The sequence below is a fragment of the Rhinolophus sinicus genome, chromosome 1 (genome assembly GCF_057876585.1).
Source record: "Rhinolophus sinicus isolate RSI-liver-muscle chromosome 1, RSI-T2T, whole genome shotgun sequence".
NCBI lineage: Eukaryota > Metazoa > Chordata > Mammalia > Chiroptera > Rhinolophidae > Rhinolophus > Rhinolophus sinicus.
Genome location: NC_142501.1, coordinates 41,973,641 through 41,983,657, shown reverse-complemented (window position 1 = coordinate 41,983,657; position 10,017 = coordinate 41,973,641). Strand labels below are relative to the sequence as shown.

At 41.7% G+C, this 10,017-nt stretch overlaps 1 protein-coding gene across 2 annotated transcripts in view; it reads left to right on the top strand.

Annotated features, from left to right (window-relative positions):
• The first annotated feature begins 1,677 nt into the window (after nucleotides 1-1,677).
• Nucleotides 1,678-10,017, top strand: part of TMTC1 (transmembrane O-mannosyltransferase targeting cadherins 1) — a 230,195-nt gene continuing 221,855 nt past the window's right edge. For both annotated transcript variants that reach the window (XM_074325861.2, XM_074325860.2), the window contains exon 1: nucleotides 1,678-2,164. In XM_074325861.2, the coding sequence (XP_074181962.2) occupies nucleotides 1,863-2,164 (302 nt within the window). In that variant the 5' untranslated portion in view covers nucleotides 1,678-1,862. The remainder of the gene's footprint in view (nucleotides 2,165-10,017) is intronic.

Sequence of the window (10,017 nt, the reverse complement as noted above, 5' to 3'; positions counted from 1 at the left end):
GTAGTGTGTTCTGTGGGGAGATGGTAGCTTCAGGTGTGTGTGGACTTTAGATATTAAATCCACCAAGGGACAAAAGGTGTTGATTCAAGGATGAAAACATTTCTCTCAGTCACTAATTTTCAAGTCACACACACACACGCAGAACTTGGCATATGTTTGTCTTAATTCATTGAGTTTTCAACTGTTCAGGTATATCTTTAAATTTAAAAAAATAAATTGGTGTAGTAAAGAGCCACACAAATGATCAGTATAAGTAAGAACAATGTCCGTATTTTATTTTACTATCATCTATCTATCATCTATCTATCTATCTATCTATCTATCTATCTATCTATCTATCTATCTATATTTTAGATTGAGGAACTTTTTAAGGATTTTGGAGGGATGGGAATAAAATGACAAATTTCACATTTTAAGTTTTTGTATCTGGATATGTCAAGTTCCAAGTAACTTTAGTAACACACAGCAATGGGAATTTACAAGGGGCCTCAAAGAGTTAACAGAGTTTTCAAACCTGGAGAAATTCCAGTAATCATCGCTCTGGGATACCTATTTACATATTATAATTAGTATATATATCTATTTTTAAAGAAAACCTTTCGGAAAAATAGGAAGATTGGGAGCCAAAGTCAGTGGCCTTAACGCAGTTTTTTTTTTTTTTTTTTTTTTTTCGATCGTATTGACTTAACAGGAACCGTACAAACACGCCCACAGCTCAGGAAATAATTATCAGACCCAAGTGATCCGCTCAGATGGGAAGAAAAAGTAGTTTGCTCTGCATCTCCCGTATTATCTCGAGTTTCAGTAAAAAATAAAACGAGGAGAAGTGTTTCGGAAGCCAAATCAGCGTCCAGACCCAAACCAAAAATCGAACCTGGCACTTTTTATCAGTGCGAGCAGCGCAGTGGGAGGAAAAGGAAAACAGCCCGTGATGCCTCTGAACGAACCGGGCAGGGCGTGCAGGAAGCCCTCAGCCAGGGAGACCCTTTCTCGTGGTTTTCGGAAATGGGCTTAGAAAGCTCCATTTCTCCCCGGTCTCCACCTGAGGCTGCAACCGCAGGGCACAGCGCCGGGTGGGGGACAGAAAGCCCGGAGAAGGGAATGCGGTGAGGGCGACCAGACGCAAACGCGGGTGCCGGGCGGGAGGGCGAGCTTGTACCCCGGCACCGCCGCTGCTGTTGTCCGGGGTGCTGAAAAGCCAGGAACTTCCCGGGAGGCAGCAGTCACTTTTTTCTCAGAGGGTGGGGTGCAGGGGTTTCAGGCCGCGCCTTTGCTAAGCCCGCCCTGACCACGGCCCCGAGGTGCCCGCCAGATAAGGTCCACCCCAGTCCCGTTCCGCAGGGTAGTGGATGGGAAAGGGAGGTGAGCATCGCCAGACAGCAGGCGGGACCTCAGGTGCCCGTCCCCACATCTCCCGACAATCCCGTGCCGTGACCCCTGCTCCACCTGCGCTCGAACTCTTGTCGCTGGGGGACGCAGCTCCTGCGGGCAGAGACCCGCAGCTAGAGAGGAGCGAGAGGGGGCTGCTGGGGTGTGTGTGGCGCGAGCTGCCCTAGTCCCGGGATTGGGAAAGCGGGAGGGGGGTTTGGGGGGGGTGGAGGCCAGCGGGAGCGGGGCATGCGCAGTGGGGCGGAGGAGGTGGCGATGGCCGGGGGAGGCGGGGGGACTGCTGTTTATTTGCAGCTGGGCCAACTCCGCGGCGCAGGAGGCGGCAGAGCGCGGGGCGCCAGCGGCAGGTCCAGCGGCCGCCGCACCATGCCCGAGCCCACCTTCGGGCAGCTGCTGTGCGCCGCCGGGGCCCCGGCTGGGGAGGATGCCAGACACCCGGGAGAGGCCAGGGCAGCTGTGGCGGTGGCGGCACGATGGTGGTGACAAGCTCTGCCCGAGGCGGCAGCGGGGACCGTGCGCCCTCCCGGCGGCGGGGCTGCGGACTCGCGCCGGCCGGGGCTGCGGCGCTGCTGGCCAGTGCGAGCTGCCTGTGCTACGGCCGCTCCCTGCAGGGCGAGTTCGTGCACGACGACGTGTGGGCGATCGTGAACAACCCCGACGTGCGGCCCGGCGCCCCGCTCCGTTGGGGCATCTTCACCAACGACTTCTGGGGCAAGGGCATGGCCGAGAACACCAGCCACAAGTCCTACCGGCCGCTCTGCGTCCTCACCTTCAAGTGAGTCCCTCCTCTCGCGCTCGCAGCCGCCGCTGTTTCTCCGTACCCTCCGAGCAGGGCTGAGAGAAGTTGCGGGACTGGCTTGAGCGGCGTTTCTTTTCTTGCTGCCCCTTCCCCTCCACGTTTCCCTCCTCTCCAGGCTGTCCACGCCAGTGCTCCGTGGACCTCGGCCCCTCTTCTCTGGACTGCAGGCGCGGTTCTGGAGGTGCGGGCTGGGGAGTTGGGATCGAGTTTCTCAAGAGTCTGCACTCTCGGCGGGCTCGTCTCTCGCACCAGGGCTGGGAGGGGGTGTTGGAAGAGCTGCCCCCGCACACCCCACCCCTGCCGGACCTTGGTCAAGGGAGATCGGTGGTCAGAGGCGTTCCAGACGGGTGGCTGTGGTAGTGATGCTTCCAAGTTGGGACTTTCTCAGAGGTGGTTGTGCGGCTTTGAAGATGGGGAGTGGATCAGTTCTTTAGGGGTCGCGTTCCGAGGAGACGAGGCGGGAGCCATGAGCTGCCAGGGCTGCTTGGGTTTTGGGGAAGAGCAGGAGAGTCCACAGAGGATCTCTCCCGACCTGCAACATCGGCTGCTCTGGGAGAAAAAGGTGACAGACAAGGGAATGCAGAAGCGTGGGACCCTCTGGGGATCCTGGCGTCCCAGTCGAAATAGTTTTTCTTTTACAACCTCGGAGTCATGATTCAGCGTTTCTGGGGTGGATAAAGAGTAAAGGGACCCAAGAGAACGCCAGGTTTTTGTAGGGTGGAGAATTTTGTTGAATTTAAAAGAAGGCGAGCTTTAAATGGAAAGGGAGAAGGGCTGACTTGGGGGAAGTGCTTTCTCATTTGTCAGGAGCTTGAGTCAACCCCTTCTAATTTGGCTCAATATTGAAGCTTATAATATCTCGGACAAAACAGTTGAAATAACGTGGGTTCAGGATCATCAGCGTTTTAAACCTTTTCTAATGGATGTAATATGAAACCCGTCTTTATGGTAATTATCATTGGAGACAGGGTAGGCGGCTCACAAAGCCTGCACTGGCTAGGAGGCCAAGGTCTCCTGACAGGTGGCTCTGATGACTTCGAAAAGGAAACCACAGCAATTGGCAACAATTCCTGGGCTTCTGACTTAATTCTTCCATTGAAAGTTTAATGTCTTAAGGAGGGTGGGTGAGGAAACTGCACATTTGACTCAGAAGAGAATATTTTATAAACATTTGTCCTCTTGGAAAGTGGTTTTGATTTTCAGCTGACAGATAACTGCAGCTATTGAGTGAGTTGCTCATACTTTCAGTTTTCCAAATATTTCTTAAAATTTCCTTAGATGGTACAAATATAAATATTTAACTTCTAATTGACCTGCTTTTTCTTTTACTACAGTGAGGGTTATTGGTTAATTTAAGGTGTGGAATCCCATAGCATGAGGTGTGCTGGACTTAGGACAGCCCTGGAGACCATCTGGGTCCCTGTTCTGAGCGTTTTCCATTTTCAAAGGTCAAGGTCAAAGACTTCTGCCCACCTGGTGGAGGGTGAGAGCTGTTTTCACTTCTTTTTTTTTTTTTTTTTAAATTCATGCAGGAGATTGCAGAAGAGAGGGGTGTGGAGGGAAGGAGTAGACAATGCGGCAAGGCCATTAATGAAAAGGAAAATTAGCAGGCATTTGGCAGAACAGGGCACAGGAGAAGGAGAGTTAGGGGCAGGGGGCAACTCTTGTGGTAATCACTGATTATAAAAAGCAGCTTGGTGTCTAAGTTGCATTGTTTTTGGTATAGTGTATCTCACTGGCTATGTAAGGTATAATTAAAAAAATTATTTTGAGAAGATTGAGTTGCACATCTAGTGTGCAGCAGAGCACTAATTGGAGAGGGATGGGTGCTTCTTCAGAATCAGAAATGAGCTAATCGTTCTGTACTCACAGGAGTCGATTTTCATAAGACCTGGAAGCTTTCTGTACAGTCACCGGAGGTGAAACTGCACCCTGGTGCTGTGGAGCAAAGCTGGACATGTGTAAGGGGCGACGTCGAGGGTGCTAGACCCACACAACCCCAAAGATTGTTGCAAGGAAGGGCAGGAAATCCCACTTATTAACTATTCAGTGTGAACCAAGCATTGGCCTAGGCACTTTGTATAGCTTAATTATGTCTTTATGATTTTTTATATTACATAGTTGGTGAAAACACAAAGCTGTCTTGTAAATATATGCAAACGATTTTAACTGAAGTTAGGACTGTTTGAGCAAAAATCTTTGAGAATTCAAAACCTTTATTTATTTATTTATATTGTGGTAAGAACTTATCACAATATGAGATCTACCATCTTAACAAAATTTTAAGTGCACAACCCAGTATGGTTAACTATAGGCACAGTGTTGTACAGTAGATGTCTAGCACTTAACGCCTCTTGAGTAATTGAAACTATTTACCTGTTGAAGAGCAACTCCTCCCCGCCACCCAACCCCGCTCTTGGCAACCACAGTATTAGGATCTGCTTCTATGAGCTTGACTATTTTAGATGCATCACATGAGGGGACTTCTGGGACTGGCATGTTTCACTTAACATATTGTCCTCCAGGTTCATCTATGTTGCCACATATGTCAGGATTTCCTTCTTTTTTTAAGTCTGAATAATATTTCATTGTATGTATTATACCACCTTTCTGTATCCATTCATCCGACAATGGACGTTTGGTTGTTTCCTTATCTTGGTTACTGTGAATAATGCTGCAATGAACAGGGGAATGCACATATCTCTTCAAGATCCTGATTTCAGTTCTTTTGGATATATTCTCAGAAGTAGGATTGGTGGATCATATCATAATTATACTTTTAGTGTTTTAAGGAACCTCTATCTTATTTTCCGTAGGGACTGCACCATTTTGCCTACCTACCAGTAGAGTACAAGGTTTCCAGTTTCTCCATATCCTTGCCAACACTTGCTGTCTTTTGCTTTTTTCATAAAAGCTGTCCTAACAAGTATAAGGTGATATCTCATTGTGATTTTGATTTGCATGATTAGTATATGATTTATTTGCATGATTGGGTTTTGATGATTAGTGATAGTTGCCATTTATATGTCTTCTTTGGAGAAATATCCATTCAAGTCCCTCACCCGTTTTTAAATCATTGGTTATTTGGTTTTTTTTTTCTTTCTTTCTTTTTTGCTTTGAGTTGTAGAAGTTCCTTATATATTTTAGGTATCAATAACATATCAGATATGTGGCTTGGAATATTTTCTCCTATTCCATAGGTTGCCTTTTCACTCTGTTGATTGTTTTCTTTGCTATGCAGAGGCTTTTTAGATTGATGTACGCTCACTTGTTAAATTTTGCTTTTATTGCTTGTGCTTTATCTAAGAAACTATTGCCAAGCCTAATATCATGTTTTGTTCCCTATTTTTTTTCCTCATAGGAATTTTACAGTTTCAGGCTTTACATTTAAATTTCTAATACATTTTGAATTGAATTTTATGTATGGTATGTATAAGATATGGGTCCAGTTTCTTTCTTTTGTGTGTGGAGAGTAAGTTTTTCCCAATCCCATTTATTGAAGAGACTGTCCTTTCTTCTTTGTGTATTCCTGGTACCCTTGTCAAAGATCATTTGAGCATCTATATACATGGGTTGATTTCTGGGCTCTCTTTTCTTTTCCATTGGCCTATATGTCTATTTTTATACCAGTGTCATACTGTTTTAATTACCATTGCTTTGGAATATATTTTGAAATCAGGAATTGTGATGTCTCGAACTTTGTTCTTTGTATATTCAGGGTCTTTTGTGGTTCAATATGAAATTTATTATTTTTTTCTATTTCTATAAAAAATGCACTTGGGATTTTGATAGGGATTGCATTTAATCTGTAGATGGCTTTGGGTAGTATGGACATTTTAACAATATTATTTTTTTCCATCAGTGAACATGGGATGTCTTTCTATTTCTTTCTTTCTTTCTCTCTCTCTCTCTCTCTTTCTTTCTATCTATCTTTCTTTCTTTCTTTCTTTCTTTCTTTCTTTCTTTCTTTCTTTCTTTCTTTCTTTCTTTCTCTCTCAATGATTTGTGGTTTTAAGTGTACAATTTTTCACCTCTTTGGCTAAGCTTATTCCTAAGTATTTTATTATTTTTTGATGTCATAGTAAATGGAATTGTTTTCTTAGTTTTGGATAGTTTGTTATTAGTATATAGAAATGCAGCTGGTTTTTTAATGTTGATTTTGTATCTTGCAGCTTTACTAAATTCATGTATCAGTTTTAATAGTTTTTTGGTGGACTCTTTAGAGTTTTCTACATATAAGATTATGCCATCTGTAAATGGAGATAATTTTACTTCTTCCTTTCTGATTGAGATGCCTTTTTTCTTTTTCTTTTTCTTGCCTAATTGCTCAGGCTGGGACTTCCAATAATAAGATGAATAGAATTGACTCAAGTGGGCATTCTTGCCTTGTTCCTGAACTTAGAGGAAAAGCTTTCAGGTTTTTACTATTGAGTATGATGTTAGCTATAAGCTTTTCATAAGTGTTCTTTATTATGTCGAGGTAAATTCTCTTGAAACCTAGTTTGTTGGAGTCTTTTACCATGAAAGGGTGTTGAATTTCATCAAATGTTTTTTCTGCATCTATTTATGATAATTACGTGATTTTTATCCTTCATTTTGTTAAATGTGATGTATCACATTACTTGATTTGTGTTTGCTAAACCAGCTTCACATCCCAGCGATAAAACCCACTTGTTCATGGCATATGATCATTTTAATGTGCTGTTGAATTTGGTGTGCTGGTATTTTGTTGAGGATTTTTACATCTATGCTCATCAGAGGTGTTGGCCTGTACTTTTCTTTTCTTGTAGTGTCTTTGTCTGGCTTTGCAAACTCATTTAAAAACAACACACTTTTAATTTTAAGACTATTATATATTCCCATGCAGTTGTAAGTAATAATATAGAGATCCCTTATATCCTTCATTCATTTCCACCAGTGATGACATCTTGTGTAACCATAGTACAATTTCATAACCAGGAAATTGATGTTGATACAACCGATAGCTTTTATTCAGATTTCAGCAGTTTTACATATGCTCCTTATATTTTTATTTTTGTTAAGTGTATATTTAGTTCTACGCAGTTTTATCATCTGTGTAGATTCCTGAGACTACTGCCACAGTCAAGATATAGAACACTTTCATCACAAAGATCCTTTGTGCTTCCCTATCATAGCTATAGACTTGTAATCCGTAACAACCACTAATCTGTTCTCCACCTCTATAATTTTATTATTTCAAAATGTTGTATTTGGAATCATAATCTATGATCTATGAGTTTTGTTTTTTTTTTTTTTTTGCTCTCAGCATAATTTTCTGGAGTTTATTGAGATTGTTGCATATATCAATAGTTTATTCCTTTTTATTGCTGAGTAATATTCCATTGTATGGATGTACCACCATTTGCTAGTCATTAACCTGTTGAAGGACAGCTGGGTAGTTTCTAGTTTTTGGCTATTATAAATATAGGCACTATAAACATTCATTTATAAATTTTTATGTGAACATAAGTTTTTATTTTTCTGGGGATAAATGCCCAAAAGTGTAATTGCTGGGACATACGTGGTTGCATGTTTAGTTTTTTCAGAAACTGACAAACTCTTTTCCAGACCTTCCTGTCAGCAGTGTATGAGTAATCCAGTTTCACTACTTCCTTACCAGCATTTGGTACTGTCACTATTATTTATTTTAGTCATTCTAATAGGTATGTAGTGTCATCTCACTGTGATTTTAATTTGCATTTTCCTAATGATTGTGTTGAATATCTTTTCATGTATTTATTTGGCCTCTGTATATCCTCTTTGTTAAAATGTCTCTTCATATCTTTTGTTCATTTTCTAAGTGGATTTTTATTTTGTTAATGTTGAGCTTTGAGTTTTCTATACATAATATAGGTACAAATCCTTAGTTAGATATGTGGTTGGCAAACATTTTCTTCTACTTTATATCTTGTCTTTTCATCCTCTTCACAGGGTCTTTCCCAGTGTAAAATTCAAACCTATTTTTTATTAAAAATAGTTTATTACTTGTATATTTGATTCATTGAATGAATGTCACTCATACTGAGAGCTAGAAATTCCCTAAATAAATAGATAGATAAGTAGAAATGCATAGTGGTTGTTACTATAAAGGTGTTACTTGTATAGAAAGATATTATTCACACTTCTTCTCAAACAAGAAATGGGCTAAATGAAGTTGCAATGAAGAAATAGATTAGCTTGTCTACTTTTCCAATTTGGGAGGCAAGGTGCAATGGAAAATGAAGGTAGCTTACCAAGATGTGGTGGCTTTGTACTATGTCAATTTAGTTAAACTGGAACTGTGTTTCTTGGAAATTCCTTTCCTGTATTGTACTGGGTTAGAGTTGGACACGGGATATTTCTTTGAGATTTGGAAAGTGAAAGTGAAGTGGCCGTATTGCTAGAACTCAGAAGGTTGCTGTAGGTTTTGGTGCTGTTGCAGCCTCGTACGTTGTTGTCACAGACACTGGCTAACCTGCCATCGCAGCTAGGTCTGCAGCTCCTCAAGAACTCTCCAGATCTCCTTTCACTACTTGGAATCAGGGTGCAGGTGTATGTGTGCAGCTTTGTGGGGAAGAGTGCCAGCCTGTTTGTGCAAGTCACTCATATCATTAAAGTTGGAATCTTAGAGGTTATGAGAAGCAAAGGTATATTGTAGTTCATCTTTCGGGTTCCAGGTCATCTTTCCTTTCCCCTGCTTCTAGTCCATCTTTCCTCCCTTCCCAATTGCCTGCCCTGCTCGCTTTCGACTTCTGTTATGGACACAGAAGCAGCAGCCTTACAGAGGCTATATAACCAGCTCCCACAGTTGTGAAAGGTCAAATCTGTATAGTAAATCCCCTTTGCTATATCATTCTTGGTGGTTCCGCTTATCTGGTCAAACCTTAACGGATACAAATGGAATTTTGTGCTCCTGGAAGTGAATTGAGAATTCTAATGAATTTCTGTTTCTAGTCAAATTTTATATTCAGTCTTTTCATATGATCATTTCCAAGGACACACAGGAATATTTTTGGACCATTGTAGTGGAATCAAAACATCTGTGAAAACTTAATCTGCAGCAGTAATCTTTTTTTATTTTGCTTCTTTATCCTTCACTGGCCATGACCTGTTTTTAATTTTGGAATCAGGAGAAACACATTAAGTCACTCTGTAGACACTGAATTGACAGAGAATCCAAACCCAGGATGCCCATAACCCCCATCTTGAACAATGAATGGCCTTGATTGATTTGAAAGGTGCTTAGCATTTTTATTTTATTTCCTCGCTATGCCCTTCGTCTTGAGAACAAGCTCCTATTGGATTGTTAGCTGTGCCATTCCATATCAGGAAGCAATTCAAAGTTTCCTTCAATAAGAAAGAACCATTGGTTTTTCCATGTTAAAGATGGGGAAACTAAGGCACATTGAAGGACCTTCAATTCATTTTCTCTGTGGTTAGGCTGTTAGATTATAGTATTCTACTAGTTTGCTATAAAGTTTTATTTTATGGAAGGCTTCTGATGGGAATATAAACCATAGGAGTGGAAGTGGGTGGTTTAAAATGTCAGAGTTAAAAAATAGAATATCTTAATATGTGCAGCTGTGAGGATTTGCAGCCTTTTGATGTTTGGATCTTGAGAGATTTTTGCAGCAGTTTGTATCTTTTAGTCACAAATGATATGCCAACTATGAAAATCAGCTCTAGTCGCTCTTCCCAAAACCAAAGAGAAATGGTGGCATCATCTTTCTGGTTCTGTTCCTTTTGACTTGACCTGTCTTTGAATTCATTTTGAGATAATCTATTGCTACAAGACTGATAAGTTTATTTTCTAAGTCTGCGATAGGAAA